Genomic DNA, 22,479 nt, shown 5'->3' with positions numbered 1-22,479 from the left:
ATTGGCTATTGTGAATAATGGGATACTGTTTGTGTGCTATTATGTGCTGATTAAACATCCATAACTTTATTGTGTATTTACCGGGTAATAAAAAACGTTTTTGTTTGGAAAATTTGACTTCTCTATTCTGTCGACCTATGATACAGCCCCCATACCGTGTCAACACACGAAATTGAAGTTGAGCACAACACAGTTTTTCTCTCAATGAGAAAAGCTTTATCGGTTATATCCAGTACGAGCAAGACTACCGCTGTAGTGAGATAAGAAAGAGGAACGCAGTACAAATGTATCGGCTTTATTAGCAACTAGTATACAAGTATGTGATGCAGGGTCGGAGGTGTGTATGACCACTTTCCCTCTTCATTGTTACAACAGTCCTTTTCAACTGAAAAAGAAATAGGAAGTTCAATTTAAAAACTGGCAAAAATTGTTTATGGCCCAGTATACCCGGTACATTGTGTATACCTGTAGTATGTAAAATGTACTGCGTGTTATACGTAGGTGCGCCTTATGTCTGGATTTTGTCTACGGACTCAATGGGTGCGCTTTATACCCCGGTGCGTTTTATACGCAGCAAAATACGGTAATCAACAAAATAGACTCTCAGCCAAGAATAATTTTCACTGCGAGGATATAGTGATGATTTCACCGATTGTTCTTCCGTTATCGTTGTTGCATGTTAACTTTTCTCAACCATTTCCTTCCGTTGTTGTTGTTACATGTTAACTTTTCTGAACCAATTCTTCTGGGGCCCCAGCATTATGGAAACTCATTTTCATTCTTCAATCTATTTTTGCTTTGTACATATTTATTATAAGTATTTTGCTGTTTTCACAGCAATTTTTATTCGGATGCAAACATAACTTACGTTTACTTCAAACATAATGGGTGAGATGTGACAGAGGTTTCAGAGTCATCAATAGGGTTCTTAAAGCTTTCAATTCATCTCTTCACTTAACCCTTTCACTGCAGTTGACATGCTTACCCTTTTGCTGCGGCTGACGTGCATAGCACATCATATATGGTCCCATGCTGTGCAGGTGACGTGCATACCACGTCATGTACATGGTCCCATGCTGTGCAGGTGACGTGCACACCACGTCATGTACATGGTCCCATGCTGTGCAGGTGACGTGCACACCACGTCATGTACATGGTCCAATGCTGTGCAGGTGACGTGCATACCACGTCATGTACATGGTCCCATGCTGTGCAGGTGACGTGCACACCACGTCATGTACATGGTCCCATGCTGTGCAGGTGACGTGCACACCACGTCATGTACATGGTCCAATGCTGTGCAGGTGACGTGCATACCACGTCATGTACATGGTCCCATGCTGTGCAGGTGACGTGCATACCACGTCATGTACATGGTCCCATGCTGTGCAGGTGACGTGCACACCACGTCATGTACATGGTCCCATGCTGTGCAGGTGACGTGCATACCACGTCATGTACATGGTCCCATGCTGTGCAGGTGACGTGCACACCACGTCATGTACATGGTCCCATGCTGTGCAGGTGACGTGCACACCACGTCATGTACATGGTCCAATGCTGTGCAGGTGACGTGCATACCACGTCATGTACATGGTCCCATGCTGTGCAGGTGACGTGCATACCACGTCATGTACATGGTCCCATGCTGTGCAGGTGACGTGCACACCACGTCATGTACATGGTCCCATGCTGTGCAGGTGACGTGCATACCATGTCATGTACATGGTCCCATGCTGTGCAGGTGACGTGCATAGTACGTCATGCCCTTCTAAAATATAATTTACACACCGGCACTTGGTCGCAACCTATCTAAATACACCAAACGCCCTCGGGAATAATTAGTTAATTAATTAATTAATCTTAATAGTATAGATGGCGACACTTCTGAATAGTTTCGAGCGTTCAGTTAAATGTTAGCTCCAATGTTTATTATTGGTATCGACTGCCAGCACATGGTGGCGCTGACCAAAACGACTGCCGCAACAAAGGGGTTAATATCTACAGCCTTGCATCAAGGAACCCCACCAACTCTAAAACCTGATGCCGAAACTTTTTCGTAACATTGCTAAAATTTCTCGTTCTGCCGCAATTTTTTCAACATGCTTTTCAAGGTAAGGTCGTGTTGCACGGAGGTGAAAGGGTTAATCGTTACTTGTATGTCAGTGTATATAAAACAGAAAATAAACAAAGGGAAGATTCATACCATGGCCCTTACCCATCAGCCTCGACTGGCATTGGTGTCAGTTACCGAGAACAGAAACTAGGCTAGCTCCGGTATGGTTGGAACGTGTGGAGAGATTCTACGCAAAGAATGCTAAAACTGAATGGAAGCGCTTGCGAGATGAGTACAACTTTGTGAATCAGGGTTTGAATGTACAGTGGAACCTCCCTTAGCGGCTACCTCTCTATTAAGGACAACCTCTCTATTAAGGACACTAGTTCTAGACCCAAATTGGTTGTTTCCATTCAATTTGACCTCTGTAATCAGGGCACCTCTCTATTAAGGACGTTTGTCAGTCCCAAGGGTGTCCCTAATAGAGAGGTTCTACTGTATTTACATCATACATGTAGATGCAGCTCTCTTTTAACTTGATGAAGGAAAAGTGCGTAAGAAAGTACAGTGTTCTCCACACCCTTTAATAATGGGGTGCCCCCCCCCCCTTTAAAAATGGCTGCCCCTTAATATATAATGTTTTGGGAAAATGACCTCCTTATTCATTTTATCCAACTGACAATCCTGGTGAGAAGTATCGATACGAGATAACGCAGGCCCGGCCTTTTAAAATTGACAGAGTTCATGACTGTATGGAGGGCGGTTCTGCGTTAATTCAGAAAATGAACAGGACTTTTTTCCTGTTTCAGGCAAAATCATGTTAAAATCAGGCATGTCAGGGAGTCAAAAGTTCTCGATGAAGTACAAATATTCCGGTTAAAGAATCATCTAGCAAAAACTACATTCAACCCAATGTGTGTTCTCTAACCATGAACAGCCATCCAACCACATCATTATTTCTATGAACATGATGCAGTTTTCTATTCTGTTGCCAAATATTTCATTTTCTGACGTTTCTTCGAAACCCGCTCCACACATTCTTTGTGAAACGGATATGACAGCCACTTGATGTGTTGATGTGTTTAGACTTAACCGTGGAAGCCACTCTCCTGTCAGATTGCTTACATTCTGTGGTACTCTGAGAGACATTTGAGCATTCCAGAGGGCTGGCAGTAGTGGTATGAAATATTGCTTTGTTCGCCTACACGTACATCATAGGCTTTGGAAGTGCAATGAAAAAAATCAGATGACGTCAATGAGAAAATTAATGTAACAAACAATGGTCACCAGTTAGCATGTTCCGGTACATATTCTGATCTGCACGGTGTATCCTTCTGGCTTTTTCTTCTTGGTTTTCCCATTGTGTATGTTCCGTGCTACTACGGTTGGATGCCATGTTTCTTGGCCTGGTGCTAGCTTCGGCGTTGGATGAGTGATCCATCCAAGATATTGTCCATTTGGATGGTGTAGGCCTATATTGGTTGAACTGGCTTTGCCCCAGGTCAAGGGAATCATAGTTTCTTGATATCTCATTACAAGAACATGGCAATTTTGATAAAGTGATGTGCCCAAGATCGCAAGATTTATCATCGTTGGGTTAAGGAATTGATACCTCACTGTCGGTATTGATTGTCTTACCCAAACCGCGAGGGTGGAACTAAAATATTGGCCAAATCCGAGACATAGCCGAGGTTTTGGCCAATATTTTATTTTCATTTCACCAACCCAAACCCAAACGGTTTGGGTTGTCTCACCCAAACTTCTGTGGTGAAAACAAGGCTATATACATTATCCATTATGAAAGTGAAATTTTCTCACTCTGGGGTTTTAGAATACTGAGCCCATGCAACATTTGTAATATGAGTTACAAAACTCATTGGAATATGAGTTACAAAACTCATATTCCAATGTTGCATGGGCTCAAGTACACCTTTGATAATAAATAGAAATACCGCCCCTCAATACTGGAACTATGTTAAAGACATTTATGCCAATTGAGAATTGCTACCTAGATATGTTAGGTATTCCCTCATCGAAGCAAATTGTGGTTGCACAATCCTCATTCCAGGCATTCGTTGGCCGTGTTTCAATAAGAATTCTCTTACATACAAATGACTTAAGTTATAACATAAATGGAATAGCCATTCCGAACAGAATAGTATTCCAATGTGCAATGATTAACTAATATTATTGCCGTTATTTCCAACAAAAATTTTTGTCCCATTTTCATTCAGGAATGTCTTATAATTAAAAGTGTCCTTGAAACAAAGGTGTCTGTTTCACGACCTTTCCTGAGCTGCCGAAGAAATTCGTCTTTTTTCTTCTCTCATGAAGGCAAGCAGGCTTGGAAAACAACATCGCCACGCCACCTCTCGACTTCAGGCTCCATCACACCTGTTGATAACATGGTCATGTCATCGCGTCTTACACTTGCTCTTGTATCAGCATCAAAAACAATCCTACTAAAAATGTTAAACCACAAAGATGCAGATCTCATTAAATGTACTACCAGAAGTTTCGAAATTGATGAAAAAAGCCAAGAAACCAAAGTTGTGCTTTTCAAAGATTGAAGGACTTCTAGCCCTATTAGTCCGACAGTTTGGCCAAAGTGCAGATTTCATACAAAGTGGCTATAGCCTTGTTACAAAGATTGATGCCGGCAGCCCATTGCCAGACAGTTTGACACCAGCAATGATGCAAACAGCCAACTACCAGACAGTATGACACCAGCAATAATGCAAACAGCCCACTGCCAGACAGTATGACACCAGCAATGATGGCACCAGCCCACTGCCAGACAGTATGACACCAGCAATGATGGCAGCAGCCCACTACCAGACAATATGATGCCAGCAGCCCACTGCCAGACAGTATGACACCAGCAATGATGGCAGCAGCCCACTGCCAGACAGTATGACACCAGCAATGATGGCAGCAGCCCACTGCCAGACAGTATGACACCAGCAATGATGGCAGCAGCCCACTACCAGACAATATGATGCCAGCAGCCCACTGCCAGACAGTATGACACCAGCAATGACGTAATTGTCGTGCTATCAAGGAGAGGTCCAACTTTGGGTTCACTTGTGTCCACGTTTCAAATTCCACGCTGTATGCGTGCTAAAAATAACTAATGAAGCGTCCCATTATGTTAATTTTTTTCAATTCTGTTTCAAATATTTCAGTACATAGTTTCAACTCTGTTTTAAGAAATACATTCTGTTCAACAGCTGAAACAGAACTGAAGAGTTTTTCAGTAAAACAGTTTACTAATGAAACAGGAGAAAAACAGACATATCAAAACAATTACCTAACTACTCCTTTAAGGAGTGCTACATGTGACATGATATGATACCAGGTTCTGGATTTGATCTACTTTTCAAGGTCACAGAAGAAAAATGGCATAAATCCGCTGTTATTCTTTACTTTGTTCTTCTTGGGAAATGTATATATTTTTGCTTTGGAATTTATGGCGAGTGTGAAAAGGTTATGGACCTTATTAGTTGCCAGTGTTGAGCAGGAGGTCTGTTAGTGTTGGAACAGTTACCACTTGACAAAAATAGATACATTTTCGACATTCCAAGGAATCATTCCAATCCCCAGCAGAACAATTTGCCATTTGCTTCAGTCATACTAATGAAATATATGCTTGCTTTTTGCCTTCATGCTGATACATTGTCTACATGGTAATGCAGTATGCTTCGAGTCTTTTTAGGGTGAAAAACACTTTGCAAAGGTAGATTGATCGAAATTGGCAAAATTACATATGGGATTCATTGCCGCAATTAGGCTTGGTTAAGCTGCAATTAAGCTTGCTTTTGCCACCCACTTGTTGGTCTATAATCAAAGTGTTTTACAGAAAAAGTTCTTTCAATGAATGGTAAGTGTCCATGTTTTATCCATGCCCACAAACGATTCAATAGTTCGGGAAAGAAAATGATGATGAGGCTGATGTGTTAGAATGCGAAAGAGAGGAAGTTGACTGAACAGAGAAAAGTGAATGGTGTTAGCTAAGTCTTGCCATCAGAGCTAACACAATAGCGATGAATGGTGTAATAGAAGCATAGTCTGACCATCAGAGCCGGAACAATCGGGATGAATGGTGTTATAGTGGCAAAGTCTGACCATCAGAGCCGGCACAATCGGGATGAATGGTGTTACAGTGGCAAAGTCTGACCATCAGAGCCGGCACAATCGGGATGAATGGTGTTATAGTGGCAAAGTCTGACCATCAGAGCCGGAACAATCGGGATGAATGGTGTTATAGTAGCATAGTCTGACCATCAGAGCTAACACAATAGCGATGAATGATGTTATAGAAGCATAGTCTGACCATCAGAGCCGGCACAATCGGGATGAATGGTATTATAGTGGCAAAGTCTGACAATCAGAGCCGGCACAATCGGGATGAATGGTGTTATAGTAGCATTGTCTGACCATCAGAGCTGGCACAATCGGGATGAATGGTGTTATAGTAGCATAGTCTGACCATCAGAGCTAGCGCGATAGCCTGGATAATTTCTTGACGGCTGCTTATCTGCAGCTTCTTGACACAAACACCGAACCTCTGAATAAATCACGGTAAACTGCTATGAATCTGTATTTTTTGGAGTGGATGATCCCTGTTAGTGTTAGTGTAAAATGTTCAAAACCATTATGTTATGACAAAAAGAAGTTTCTGTCAAAAATGTGGACTGCAAAGGGTAAGGTGCATTTTTGCAGATTTATTTATGACTTGTGTAGTTTTTTATCAGGAGGTAAATTACAAGGACGTATATATGTTTTGCAACAGTTGTATGAATAGCCTCCCCACTCACCTCCACCTGTTCTCACCCACTAATGAAGCCATTAGATGAAAGGGATATGCATTGTGATAATGAACTTTGTTCCACATAGCTTGCCCTCAGCAAGGTGAAACAATGCACAATCGCCCTGATATCAATGATGGTATGCTTTCACAGGTACATGAAGTTCAAATACTGTAGACTGTCTAATTTTCATGGGCCTTTTTGTGGATTTTGCAAGAAATAGAATAATGAAAATACAGTATGTAGAACCTCTCTCTATGAAGGACACCCTCGGGACTGACAAAAGCTGTCCTTAATAGAGAGGTGTCCTGATAAGAGAGGTCAAATGTAATGGAAACAACCAATTTTCTCTGTGAGGGAGATTCCACTGCATATGCAACAGACTGAAGAAATCTTGTGAGCTATCCAAAAAAATTGCTATAATTATATGTTTTTTGGAACTTTTGGCAAATTGGAAAAAACAAGGCATGAAAATGAACAGGTTCACAGTAGTTAAAGGAGTGTAGAGTGCCACAGAGAAGCTACTACAGCTATGTGTGACAAAAGATCTCTTGTGTGCGATTAAAACCGGTATAGGATTTGTTGGGATTTTAGATTTACATATTAGTCTATATGACTTGCTTTTGAGATTAAGACATGTGTGCTGTAAACAGAATGTTTGAATCCAGTTCAAGGCTTCAGCCAATTCAATCCTGGTAGCTACCACTAACTATAACTACTGTCGAACCTCTCTATTAAGGACACCCTTGGCACTGACAAGTGCTGTCCTTAATAGAGAGGTGTCCTTAATAGAGAGGTGTTCTGATTAGAGAGGTGTCCTGATTGGATAGGTGTCCTGATTAGAGATGTCAAATTGAATGGAAAGATATAATTCTGGACCAAAACTAGTGTCCTTAATAGAGAGGTTGTCCTCAAAAGGTGTCCGTTAGGTGTCCGTTAAGGGAGGTTCCACTGTACAGTGTAACTACTCCACAGTATGATTTCCAAAAGAGATAATTTTGTGGATATTCCTGAGCGCAGTTTTATCCTTGGCATCAACAAAAGGATGCTGATCACCAGGTGTGTTTTCTCTCCTGCTAGTGAATGGCCTTGCACCAAAGTGATCAATCAACAACAGATTTTGTTTACACTGGTTGATTGACTTTCAAAACATTAAAAAACTGTTATAAAACAGTGTACATGTTGCCGAGCCTCGGTTTAAACTGTTGGAGGTCGCATTAAGATACTGGGTACATCAGTCCCTCCAAGAATATTATGCACATGTGACAATCCATCACCTCTGTTGGCGTTTGATTGAATTATTTCAATATCAAGAGCAATCTTAACACATTCTCTGCCAAATGACGTTTTTGAATGTCATCTGCATTTTGGAGCACCCTGGCAAATGACGTTTCAAAACGTCATTTTCGAAAATTTTAAATTCGCGCCTTGTACTACGTTTTGTTTCCGTTCACGAATGTTCCCGGGCGCTTGCAGTCGGTTTCTAGCTGAAGATTTGCCAATTAGCTGATGTCTAACGAACCAGGCTGTTTCCAAGAAACAGAACAATGGCGACTCAACATCGCAGCCCGGGACCAGATATCGCTGTCGGGAGTGTAACATCCCCCTCTGCATGAACAAATGCTTTGCAGGGTACCACTCAAAGACTGTTGTATAAGGAAGGGTAGAGCAAGAGCTACAAAGACTCCAAGTTTCATGTATGTAGCTTCCAAATATATTTTTCATTCAGATGAAAAACGGTGAAATTGGTCAATTCTCTGGCCCACATTCGAATAATATTTTGAGCACATTTGTTTTAGGATCTATCCAAATTATCACTAGGAGTTTGCGGTACAGGGTGGTGCACATGTGTATAACATGAAAAGAATTAGTCCTGCTGGCTGCCTGCCTCAGGACAGTCATATTTAAGCACTACACGTTTTGACAGAACTGCAGTCTTATGATCTGGGGTCAGGATTGAGTGAAAAAGCGCGTGCCTTTATCAGGTCAGATAACCCTGGTATGCAAGTTATTCAAGAATTGTCCGATTATCTAAATGATGACCAAAACATTCTTGTAATATTTTGGCATATTGTGGAATGTTTGGTAGGTGTTATTGCCTGTCTTCAGCTAGGGAAGAAGAGGTCATGGCAGATAGCTCTCCTAACATTCGATCGGGTCGACTCACCCAGGCACAGGCACTGGGTGCATCACTTCTCAGCCATTTATCTCATTCAGAGGATAAGGCTTTCGAAGTCACAAACAGTGCCGGGTACCAGGCCAAGGGCAGCTTGGTTCACCGAACCATAGAGAGTTTGCGGAAGTTTCAAATACTAAGGCGATTCCTTTACTTTATTTACTGAAATAATCCTTGAAGATATAGGCCTACAGGTGGTATTGGCTCTAGTAGCCTTCTTGGTCCATTTCGGTGCTAGTGTGCCGGAATGACATGTACATTTTGTATGAAGACTGTGCGAACATGTACAGGTCATCCGTGCAACCTTAAGGTCTGATCCAGCAACCTTAAGGTATCACCTGGAACACAATGCAAACTATTTGCAGGCTTGATTATACCTGTTGTAAGAATGTCTCCGCCATTTACACCCATCTAGAATAGGCCTTCCGCCGCACGCAATGGGTGAGTTCACATTTGATGGTGTGTTATGATTGAGGAATCTGTTACCACTTTCAACTCCTGGCCAAAGTGTAAATGATACAAAATAATATAAAAAGAATGAAAACTGAATTTAATGTCTTATGTACTTTTGCATCAACTAATTGCACCAGGCGTTGAAAAGCGCTAACAGATTCCTCAATCATAACACACCACCAAATGTGAACTCGCCCAATGTGCTTGATCTTGTTTCATACTCGGCTTAAGTTCGGCACTCTGACGTTAAGCGCGTATAATACAAAAACAAAAAAGGGATGTCAGTGAAAGTCCATCCCCCCAAAAATGTTGAAGCGGAGTTATTGCAGTCAAAAGATTACCCAGATACCTGGCGGTTTTAAATTAGCACATGTTTTGAAGTAAACATCTCAGACCTTAATGCAGAACATGTGCTGTACCTACTGTTGCCAGAATACTATTAGTCACTGTACATTTTAAGTGTACAATGCGGCTTTAAATATTTAGTTCACAGCACAGCACATGTGCAGCCATGTGCTTTTCTGACTGTAAACAACGTTAAAGGGGGACCATAGGCAGGAGAAGAGGGAGTAAATTGGCCATCTTTTGGTGACTTACATATACACAGTACGGGCACAAGGTCATTTAGATTCACCAATAAATATATCCCTCGTATAAGTGTGATTAGTTTAGATGTACTGAGAGATGGGAGAGACCCCTATTGGCAACTTTGGATAACTTTATCTTGCCTACCTGCTACTGCAGCCTAAAGAGTCCATTTAACCTTTTAGAACTGTTAAAAATACTTGCAACTTGAAAAACAAAATTCTCCGCTTGTTTCCATCCATTCCAATGGAGAAAAGAAGGCATGTGATGACACACTTAGATCCAACCTCATACAGGTATGAGTGTACATCTCAGATAAAAAAAAGAGCAGTTTTCAAAAAGCGGTCATCACCAAAATTTCGCTAACACCAAGCTCTGAATATTTGGAAGAAATGTAACATATTTTACAATAATAATGAACAGAAACCTAAGTTATTCTGGTCGCATTCACGGCCAGAGTCTTTTGCCCAGATTACCATTGTTGGCCAGTGTTTCATTCCAAACACTCCCTCTTCAGACGCCCAGAGAAACAAAGTATTGGTGATTACTGCATAGTAGCTTCTCCAAGAGAAGGTCTTTTTGAACATCAAAACTTTCCACCTGAGGGAGGTGGTGCACTGTAGTGGAACAGATGTTTTGCATTTATTTATTGAAATTTACGAAACTATTCGAAATTGTTGCCATTCTTGATCGATCTAATTTTCAGATTATTCACATGGTCTCATTGAAAAGGGCTGATATTGAGGGCCAACTGGCAAATGTTTGCATTTGATTCTAAACCGACGACATTCTCTCTTTTCAGTGCCGCAGGGGGAGAGTTGTATCACCAGTGTGTCATTGAGGAGACGATCACTGAGCGGGACTCACAGAGAATGATGCGGCAAATACTGGAAGCGATCGCCTTCCTCCATGCCCAAAGTATTGTCCATTTAGATATAAAGGTAAGCGTTAATGCTGAAAGTACTCAATGATATTAACTCCTTAACTACAGTGGAACCCCGGTAACACGACCACCCAAGGGACTAAGCCGAAGTGGTCGTGTTACCGGGGTGGTCGCGTTAGTGAATTTAAGAATCATAAGTAGGTTTTCCCGCCAAAACATCGTCCTGCTGTGTGTACATTGACATGCATTAATGACTACGCCACTGGGTGATTCGATAATTTTGTGTGTATATTACGAATAAAAAATCATTTTCTTGAGTGTTTTGCGTTTAATTTGCAACTTATGTAAATGAGTAAATAAACTGACGAGAGCTAATTAGACCAAACATTACATTAAAACTTGAGCATGCTAATTAGAACAAGCATGTAATTCACACCATCGGCAGCTGCCCTTCTTGATGTCAAGCTAATATTCCCGCTAACATTGAGAGAGGTGATGTGAGAAGATGTTGAGAATTCTTCCTGATGTCTTCCTGCTTTAACATCAGCCAATTTGAACTGGTACTGATTAAATCATCTTTTTAATAACGTATTTTATCAACATTACGACGTAGTAAGCATTCTTTACTTTGAGTATTGGTACTCTTACTAATCAACATAATTTATTTGTCCTAAAAACTACGTGCGCATGCCTCTTGACATCATTTAATACTAAATGATGAAAAAACAAGCCGTGAGTCGAAAAGAAAGTTTATTCTTCATTTTATTTGCGCTTACATTTGATCAAACCTTGGAGGAATTATACTTGAAGTATAGTTCCTCCATGATCAAACTCACTTACACATCATTTATTTTCATATGGATTCCCATGGTCATTGTGTTCGAGGTGCTAATTATCAACACGGATTTGCGAGAAGGTGCCAATTGATACCATGCAGTCATGGTTGATTACGGCAATTAGGCCTCATGGTCGCGTTAGCGGGGTTAATTTGCAGTTTGGGACCGACCAAGCTGGTGGTCGCGGTCTGGGTACCGGGGTGGTCGTGTTAGCGAGGGCCAGTTAATGGGAATTAGAGAGAAAACCATTCGGGACCGGAGAATTTTGGTCGTGTTCGCGGGGTGGTCGCGTTACTGAGGTGGTCGCCGACCGGGGTTCCACTGTATTTTAGACGATCATTAACTGTTTTAGACGAGTTAATTCGTTACAACCATTCTCTACACCAGTGTCGAAAACGACTTGATGCGTCAACACCATAATGACCTGTTCTCTCAATGTTTTGAACGAGATAATACGTCCCAGTGATCGTCTGCCTTACTCATAGTTCACCCAGAGCCGTATAGATGGCAGTACTGGTGTGTCACCGTCTCTTACACCTCATGATCTACCATGTGCTGAAAAAACAGGTGTTATTATTGAGCACAGGGTGACCCCCCCTACAAAAAATTAATATAAAATGAAAAAAGACACATTAGACTCTCCAATTCATTGTAAAACCTTTTCTTATCAATGACCCCCCCCCCCCATCAAAAAATTGATCTAAAACGAAAAAAGACAAATTAGAGTTTCCAATTCATTGTAAAACCTTTTCTTATTGGTGACCCCCCCCCCCCCCCCCCAAAAAATTGATATGAAATGAAAAAAGACACATTAGACTTTCCAATTCATTTTTGGCTAAAAAATTACAAATTGTGTTAACCTGTAAATTTTCACGAGGCTGATATTTTTGCAAGAGGGAGTACAATCACAACTTAAAGGGTAACTCGTGTCAAATTTCACCATATAATGTTTTAGCTGTTTTTGACAAATGACTACGTCACTTTCTCATAAATCGGTAAGGTTTTCGAATCGAAATGCACATTTTCTAGAAATTGATGGTTTAATCCCGCCCGGATGGCTCGCTTCGATGCCGTTTTCGTTGATGACGTCACAACATGAACATTTTCCCGGTCGCGGTGGTTTACATTCAGCGATTTTATAATATTAAAACTAATCAAAAATGGAAAATTTGAGCTTTACATTTGTGATCAACAATTAAAAACGGACGTATTTCCGCAAAGTTGTAAATCACATCATAGTATCACTTTAAGATGCAAGAAAACGTGGCGGTTTTAAAAATGTATCCATTCACACAAATAAACAGAAGCTTAATCTGCCAACAAATAACACCGCAGAAAGAAAGGGGTTCACTGTACAGGGTGACTTGCCAATAACATTACCTCGCCTGGAAGAAACAAAATCAAAGGAAGAGGACTTAAATTTAAAAAAAACTACAAAACATCATCAAATACAAAGCTAATATAGAAAAGAATTACACAAACCCCAATGAACATTACCAAAAATGGAAAAATATCGTTTAAACAAATAGAGCCCAACCCCTTACAATCAATTAAAAAACAACGAACAAACATGTTCCATGCACCTGCACCTCTGCACATGCACCAATAGTGCACTTTTATATTTCAAAACTTTCCCTATGTATAATTATGGACTTTAAAGGATACTAATAATCCTTTTTACCCTTTCCATACTCCGCCTCCACAAAAAGGTTTTTTTTTCATGAAATCATGAAATGTAAATATAGAAAAAAAAAGAAAGATGTAAAATGTAAAATGTAAAATGTAAAAAAGAAAGTACTAGGGAAATAAAAATATATATTACAAAAAAAAAAAGAAAGGGGTTCACTGTACAGGATGACTTGCCAATAACATTACCGGGCCTGGCAGAAAGTTCGTTCGGCATGTCAGTAAGCCAGACCTGACATCTACTAAAAAAAAGGGGACTTGTTTTCAGGTTCTCTTATGATGATATCATGGCGTTGTGATACTGATAGTTCAATGACCTTATACCGTTACCTGGCGGTGTATAACCACCAGTGTGTTTTCTACCAAGTGTTACCTACGATTCATTTCACTTTGTAGCGTAGTGTTTCAAGAGTGTTATCTGATGTCTCTACGTGCCTGCGTGTTCCCTTGATGGGTGCAATGGTATTTTTCGAGAAAGCACTCAGAGTAATATTTTAAAAATTGCTGTGATTCAAAAAACTCCTTGGGAGGCCTGAGCATTGTAATAGACACTGTGTACATTACTATACATTGCTGTACATAGGTTTTGATAAACAAAGTAGGAATCCTCACCAAATTTTCTTTGTGTTAAGGTTTGAAGAACCAATACCAATATCATAATAAACTTTTACATCATTCCAACACCACTTGCCTGAGAAAAAAATGACTTCTCTACAGCATATTTGCAAATCGTCACTCGTGCATTGATATTAAAAATATTGTGTTAAAAATACAAGTTCTAAACTGACCAGAGAGACCACAGTTTCTGAAATATATTATCAAAAAGCACATTTCTGTGATGGCCCGACTCTGTACTGGGGGTGGTCATGAATGAACCTGTCTTATATTCGTGAGTCTAGAGTATGTTCAAAAACATGAAAATTAACTTTTTTAATACAATACAGAGGAACCTCCCTTAGCAGAAAACCTCTCTATTAAGGACACTAGTTTTGGCCCCAAATAGTTGTTTCCATTCAATTTGACCTCTCTAATCAGGACACCTCTCTATTGAGGACAGCACTTGTCAGTGCCAAGGGTGTCCTTAATAGAGAGGTTCTACTGTACATTTAAGAATTTTGTGATCGCATATACGGCAGATTATTACTAATATTCATGACATGGGTCTTATGATATCCCATTTTATCCCTTTCAGCCCTCAAACGTTCTACTCATGCGACCAGCCTCAGAAGGTTCCCTAGAAGTGAAATTATGCGATTTTGGATTCGCACGCCTAGTCAACACAGGTTTAGACATCCGAGAAATATTAGGGACACCAGACTATGTAGGTTAGTACCAATCGTTGACTCCAGGTGGCAATACGGTACAGACGGCAAAGTCTCCAAGTGTACAAAGTACAGCAGAACCTCTCTATTAAGGACACCCTTGTAACTGACAAGTGTTGTCCTTAATAGAGAGGTGACCTGATTAAAGAGGTCAATATGAAAGGAAACCAGTTTGGGACCAAAACTAGTGTACTTAATAATTTAATAGAGAGGTTGTCCTTAATAGAGAGGTGTCCACTAAGGGAGGTTCCACTCTTTTCAATCTGCCTGCTTTCAACATAGTGTCATCATCAAGAGATGTTTTCAAAATATTTTGCGGTCACATAACTGACATCTTTTGGCCAGAATACAGTGTAACCTTCCTTAGTGGACACCACTCTATTAAGGACAGCCTCTCTATTAAGGACACTCAGGTCCCAATTGGTGGTTTCCATTCAATTTGACCTCTCTAATCAGGACACCTCTCTATTAAGGACACTAGTTTTGGTCCCAAGTGGTCGTTTCCATTCAATTTGACCTCTCTTATCAGGACACCTCTCTATTAAGGACAGCACTTGTCAGTCTCGACGGTGCCCTTCATAGAGAGGTCCTACTGTACATTGTTATGGAATATATGGTTTTGTATTTATCACCAACTCACGACTTGCTAAATTACAAAAATTGACGTGTTTTGTCAACTAACTCATCGTGTGTGCATAGTCATAGCTTCAGAAGCATCGTTCGAGTACTGAATTCTTTATGTTCTGCCTGTTTTATTTCAGCACCTGAAATACTTAGTTATGAGCCGATTCAGGAGACAACAGACATGTGGTACGTTCACACTTTAGTTACAGTAAGAATACTAATCAGTGACTGATCAGAATCAGCAGATTGCATGATTTCATTTTCTCTGGCGTCAGAAAGCTCGAGAGCACAGGTCGCAAGTTTTCAGCCCCGAGAAAATCATTGAGTGTGATCTGGTGATGAAGGAATTACATGGCCTATTGGTTAACACTGCTGGCTACCACACAATAGGGCCTGGGTTCGATCCCGGGGAGAACCCAGAGCCTAGTGGTTAACACTGCTGGCTACCACGCAATAGGGCCTGGGTTCAATCCTGGGGAGAACCCAGAGCCTAGTGGTTAACACTGCTGGCTACCACGCAATAGGGCCTGGGTTCGATCCTGAGGAGAACCCAGGATTGTATTTCTGGATGAACCGATGTGGCTTTCAAGGAACAAATATTTCTGGCTCTTCACAGTCTTAAAACCGAGGTTCCTTGTATATGGTATCTATGCCAGGGCAGGTTAAAGACCCCACCAAGTGAGAAATATGAGTTGCTTGCGTGGCCTCAACCTCTGGCCGAAGTCAGATTCACAAGGCCAATAAACTCAATTGGCATCTAACCGTAGTGGCACACTATCATGCTCATCCTGCCTTGGGGGAGGAATACACCAGTTTTTACTCAGCAGCCCAAAAGGACATTGACATTTAATACATCTGAAAAAGCCTATAAAATGATTTTCTTTTCTTATTTTTTTGCTAGGAGTGTTGGTGTCCTTGCGTATGTCATGCTAACAGGCCACGCACCATTCCAAGGTGAAACCAAGCAAGAAACATTTCTCAACATCTCACAAATAAACTACGACTTTCCCGACGAACTTTTCGGGAACATCTCCGAGAAATCTCAGGATTTTATCCGCCGATTACTACAGAAGGAACCAGAGTAAGTACGGTGAGAGGGGAGCGAAACCTGAGTCTGGGGGTGGTTGGTTCAATGAAGGGTTGACCTTAGTCACCACCATTCTTGCGTGAAACAAGGAACTGACTCCCAGCCTTGAAATTGGCATTCATTTCACTTTGGAAGAGTTTTAATTGCTTTAGAATTTCAAGTTCTAGATAAAATGGTGTTAGCTATGGTCATCCCTTGAAGACAGGACAGAATCTTCCTTTATAAGTAGTCTGCTGTATTAGGAGATAGATCCAGCACTTGATTTGATAAAGTGTTCACCATTCTCCAAGTGACCTTCATTGGACTACTGTATGTGATGGCAACGCTCTTGAATTTTGGGCATCTGTACATTCATGATTGAAGCTCTACTCTCCGGGACTATTACTGGTGCGAGCTGCAGCTATACAGCACTCAGACCTATCATTCATATTGGGCCGACTCTAGCTAGGTACCCATTTACTCCTGGGTGGAGAGAAGCAAGTAGGGTAAAGTGCCTTGCTCAAGGAATAAAGAAAAAACAGAGAATGGAACCCATGACCTCCTGATTATGAGCCGAGTTCTCGAACCACTAAGCCAGTGATCCCCCATACTCTTCTTCTCTCAACCTCAAACTAGAGAGGGCAAGGTCTTCTATTTGTAATCAAGCTACTTGACTTAGTGCAGATGTTAAACATCAACAGGTATTTCAGTCGTGTAATGACTAATTAATTTGAAATCTATCATACGAGAAAAGATTGCTTATTGTTATATCGTTAATTTCGTTTAAATGAAAGACCTATAACAATGTAACGTTCCTCTCTCCTTCTAATTTATCTAGTTGATAGCTTGGTATTCATGGGGCAGTAAATCTTGGGGGTAGGGTGTGAATTGACTAGTGGACTCTTCATGAGAGCCATTTCTCTCAGGTATTTTCTTCCTTGCCACAGGTCCAAATAAAAGACACACTTGACAAAGTCAGCTGAGCTTAAATTTGGCGGCCATCTTGGAAACCATATTTAGCTCAGTTTTGTACCGGAATATTTATATAAACTGCCCCAGGAAAGAAAACTGAGTATCTCTACATTCAGCTGAGCACCAGGTCCACGGGCCTCTTGTTACTTACCCTGGAGAATGAATTTCCCAGCTTGACGAGAAGAGGACGAGGCTTCCAACTTGCCGAGTTTGCCAGTCGTCAGAAAGGTGAAGAATGAAAAAGGCCAAGGATGGGAACTGCAGTGACAAGTGCTACATTTAGATTCATTGTAGAACGAGACACCTAAGTTCTCAAATTCAAAATGTTCTGTTTTCAGGGATCGACCGAGTGCGCGAGAATGTCTGAACCATCCGTGGTTAGAGCTCAAAGACGCACCAGTCATCGATATTAAAGACACAGCAGTCCTTGGCATCAAGGGTACGTCTGTACCCATCGTTCCTGGGAAATCACCACTAAGTTGTCGACGCCAGGTGCCGGACATTATCGAGGAAGAAATCGCACCGTCGAAAAAATACAAACTGACAAGCGATTCCAATGCTTCAAATTCAGGATCGCTGAAAGAGAATCAGTCAGAAGTGTGCTAGTATTTAATGATTAGTTATCATGATGGGTTACCAGTCAAAATCTCCTTATGATAGTCAAAACGTCCTCGCTTTTAGATTCTGTTCAGCTATAGTCCTCCATCAAATATGTGACCCGCCATGACAAAATGAGTCGCATGTCACTCCGAGCTTGACATGTTGAGACGGACTGGTTGTTCATTTCACTATTGTCTGCCTTTTGTGACATCTGAGTATGTCAATTTCTTCTCTTATGTCCTGGTGTCATTTTAGGCTCATCTTCTGTGTGACATGCGACTCATTTTGCCGTGGTGGATCACATATACTTATTTTTGCCATCATTGATCAGTTTCAACTTTTACATGATGTTAGATATGTTTTGAAAGAAGTATTGTTTCATAGATGCATTTTGTCTACTTTCACTTGACTTGAAGATGAAAAATTCGACAATTTGTGCTATTTAACCCTTTAAGGTAAAGGTATTTTGATGATCGCACCGGTCCGACGAAGCTGCGCTGAAAAGAAAATGTACAGCGTAGAATCTGGGGAATCCCCTCCGGGTGTTTCTAAAACACAGACTAGGCAATTTGCTGCAGCCGGAACGAAGTACACATGTACTCTACTGCTCGCACAGATGCGAGATCAGGCCATAACGACGGAAATTGGTTGCTCACAGCGAGATTAGTCCTTAGAGGGTTAAGACACAATTGGTGACGAAATTATGTGCCTAAAGTTTGTGCCTTAAATAATGGGGGGACAACAACTTCAATTTATCTTTAACTATAATATCAATTTTGATTGAAGAAAAGCACTGAATAGGACTTGAGAAGAGTTTTCAAAGTGTAAAGCGACGGTGTTTTGACTCTAACCCGCTTTATATAAACCTGGAGACACTTTGACAGCCCAGCCCTTGACATTGCTGTATGTTGACGTCAGTGAGCTTTCATCTAAGATTTTGTAATCATTTGTAAATGTTGGACAGAACCAATTTAACTTTATGTAAGCATTCGTGATTGTACCAAATCAATGTTTGGCTTTTCGTCAAAATGTTTTTTCAGTTTGTTGTCAAAAGTTGTATTAATTTTACAACTTTTTTAAACCTGTTTCAGCTACTTATCAAGTCAATGACTATTCAATAATGAGATCTGAATATCATCAAAGGAGCATTTATTTCTATTGCCGAGAAAATGGCCACAAAAACAATCGTCTTTAATTTTGCTCTGTTCTTTGGTTACCATGACACAGCACCTGCATGTACACTGGTGGTCAGAAATATTAGGACACTTACAAAATTCTAAGTCATTTTCCTCTTTAGCCTTCCTTGTGTCTCTAACCACTATTTATTTTTGTTATTGATCAGATCATGTTTGTCTTGCCAAGTGAGTAATATTATCCCCTGTGATTGTCCATGGAAGAGTTTATTGACAATGGGTTGCTGATCCATGGACAACAAAGATAATTGGGTGCCATTCAAGCCTTTAAAATTCATAGGCCTAAGTTGTGGGAGGGGACAAGTATGGACTAAGCACATCATTACTGTCTTTGTTTTTCAAATATCAGTAACCCCACGCCAATAACCTTTGGTATGGGCAATCTCGTGGGCTTATATAACCCAGGTGCCAAGCTAAAAATGTTCTGATTAATAAGAAAAATAATAAGTGGTTAGAGACAAAAGGAAGGCAAAAGAGGAAAATGACTTGGAATTTTTAAAGTGTCCTAATATTTCTGAATACCAGTGTAGGTACAACAATCAGTTCGGGCAAAAAATATTATGCGTTTTTGGTTTGGGGCATATTTATTTATTTTATTTTTTTTTGTTCATTATCAGTACAGTGGAGCCTCTCATAGCGGACACCTCTCTATTAAGGACATTAGTTTTGGTCCCAAATTGGTACTTTCCATTCAATTTGACCTCTCTAATCAGGACACCTCTCTATTAAGGACAGTATTTGTCAGTCCCGATGGTGTCCTTAATAGAGAGGTTCTACTGTATTAGTTTTAAATGATTTTTGTCTACTTGTGCCTTATTTTGCCATGGTCACTTATGAGCAATGCTTGTCACTTAGCCATGTTAGACTAAATGGGGAGTCGATGTTTCTAGCTTGGCACACTCCAGCCAGGTATAAATGGGTACCGGTCAACATTGCTGAGGTTTTAGCGCTGATTAGGCAGCTTATCTGAATTCTACTAAAAGGTTTCAAGATAGACCGAAGTTAAAGGGTAACTCGTGTCAAATTTCACCATATAATGTTTTAGCTGTTTTTGACAAATGACTACGTCACTTTCTCATAAATCGGTAAGGTTTTCGAATCGAAATGCACATTTTCTAGAAATTGATGGTTTAATCCCGCCCGGACGGCTCGCTTCGATGCCGTTTTCGTTGATGACGTCACAACATGAACATTTTTGCGGTCGCGGTGGTTTACATTCAGCAATTTTATAATAAATCTAATCAAAAATGGAAAATTTGAGCTTTACATTTGTGATCAACAATTAAAAACGGACATATTTCCGCAAAGTTGTAAATCACATCACAGTATCACTTTAAATATGACTGTCCTGAGGCAGGCAGCCAGCAGGACTAATTCTTTTCATGTTATACACATGTGCACCACCCTGCACCGCAAACTCGTAGTGATACTTTAGATAGATCCTAAAACATTCGAATGAGGGATTTTGAATTTCCGCAAAGTTGTAAATCACACCATAGTATCACTTTAACAGCTTCTGTTCCTCCAATTTCCCTGTACAACAAACTGAAACGCACAATTGCTGCTCATCACACGCCTAGGTGACAAAAAGGTGGGACACCTGCCACGCTTAGTGTTGCTCTAATTAAAATGTCTCTATTTATGTGTTCATCCTGTTCATTGACTCAAAGTCTACAGCGACTTTTTGCTAGTCTTTGTGGTAAAATCATCTTGAATTGCTGGCATATTTTGCAATTTTAGATTTATAGCGCCAAGAGGTTTATTTGGGGTTGTACAGAGACAATAATTTTGTAAGATACTCGTGATTCAAGACTTGTAGCAATCTCATGACTGTATTATTGAAGCTTTAAACGGATGAAAACAAGTATATTGCATATGGGGCCATTCATTCAGTATGGATGCGCTTTGAAAGGTTTGAAAAAGATGGGACATTCTGGTCAGAATTTATAACAGTTTACTAATTTCAAACATTGTCAATGGGTGATATGAATAAAGACTAGCAAATGCTTTTACTTCAATTTTGTACAGAAAGGCCTTGTGTAAATGTACATGGAGTTTTAGATAAAAGCATTTACTACTCTTTATTCATATCACCCATTGAATTGCATTTGTACAGAAACAACTTTCATGTTTAAATGTGTTTAAGAAATTGATACCTCACTGTCGATATTGAATGTCTGACAAAAACTGTGAGGGTGGAGCTAAAATGCAAATCAAAACTGAGGCAGAGCTGAGGTTTTGGTCAACATTTTAGCTCCACCCAATTGGTTTTGGTCAGACAATCAATACCGACAGTGAGGTATCAACAGGTAACATCCGTTTCCAGGGAATGAGTGAATGGGTACTGCCCAATAGGGGGTTACCTGTACTTGCAGTGCTAATGCAATGCATTACATGCACTATAGGACACCCCTGTCTGGCCAATGGTTTTGCCCGTCTGGTGTTACGCCTCTGAACTCTGGTGACTTAGGACAGTGTCTCAGCTGACTTTGGTTGAGGATAAAATACCACTTGACGATGTGATGATGATGAACATGATGATGATGTTGTGAATATTACTTCTGTATTTGTCTCTGTTTTTGGCCTCACATGTAAATATAATGTATACAGCTTTAATTGACCAGTAAGTATTATATTATAGAGTGTATATATATGTAGAAAATGTATGTACATGTAGTTATAAATGAAATATAGAGCTGAGGGTATTTTGTATTGGTTTCAAAAATGAGGTTTTTTGTCTTGAGTGCAACTAGGCTATACATTGCTTGATACAGGGTGTAATAAAACCTTTTACCAGTCATTTTCCAAAAGGGGCAGCAGTTGTGAAAAATAGAAAAATGTTGTTGGTATCAATTTTGCAAATCAAAATCTTTAGAATCAACAAAAACAAACCTGGTAAGAATGGCCGTGTGAGGGACCACAACCTCCCCCATCATATTCCCAGCCTCGAACCTTTTGTACTCACAATGCTAACATGGGCTCCCGGACTATGGACAGGCTTAACGATATTACCAAACGAGAGGCTTTCCTGTCGGAGATCGTGGAACACGACACTGCCATCTGTTAGGCCTTGCTTGAACTAGCGCATGTCTGTGACATCATCGTATCAACTGATCACGATTGGCTACGACGTAAATCACGTCACGACATCGCCGCCTTGCTACCGCCCGGATGTCTCACCCTGGCGACCCGCCACACGCCACACATGTTCATTTGTTC

General features: G+C 40.6%; 1 protein-coding gene across 1 annotated transcript in view; it reads left to right on the top strand.

Annotated features, from left to right (window-relative positions):
- The window catches only part of LOC135500332 (serine/threonine-protein kinase 17A-like), a 35,654-nt gene extending 15,947 nt beyond the window's left edge, over nucleotides 1–19,707 (top strand). Inside the window, exons 3-7 of the mRNA XM_064791736.1 lie at nucleotides 10,881–11,019; nucleotides 14,676–14,808; nucleotides 15,567–15,615; nucleotides 16,331–16,510; nucleotides 17,806–19,707. Coding sequence (XP_064647806.1) covers nucleotides 10,881–11,019; nucleotides 14,676–14,808; nucleotides 15,567–15,615; nucleotides 16,331–16,510; nucleotides 17,806–18,073 — 769 coding nt within the window. The 3' untranslated portion in view covers nucleotides 18,074–19,707. The remainder of the gene's footprint in view (nucleotides 1–10,880; nucleotides 11,020–14,675; nucleotides 14,809–15,566; nucleotides 15,616–16,330; nucleotides 16,511–17,805) is intronic.
- Nucleotides 19,708–22,479: the final 2,772 nt, after the last annotated feature.

The sequence above is a fragment of the Lineus longissimus genome, chromosome 16, assembly GCF_910592395.1.
Source record: "Lineus longissimus chromosome 16, tnLinLong1.2, whole genome shotgun sequence".
Classification (NCBI taxonomy): domain Eukaryota; kingdom Metazoa; phylum Nemertea; class Pilidiophora; order Heteronemertea; family Lineidae; genus Lineus; species Lineus longissimus.
Note: the sequence above shows the minus strand (reverse complement) of the source record. Positions and strands in the feature narration are given on the sequence as shown.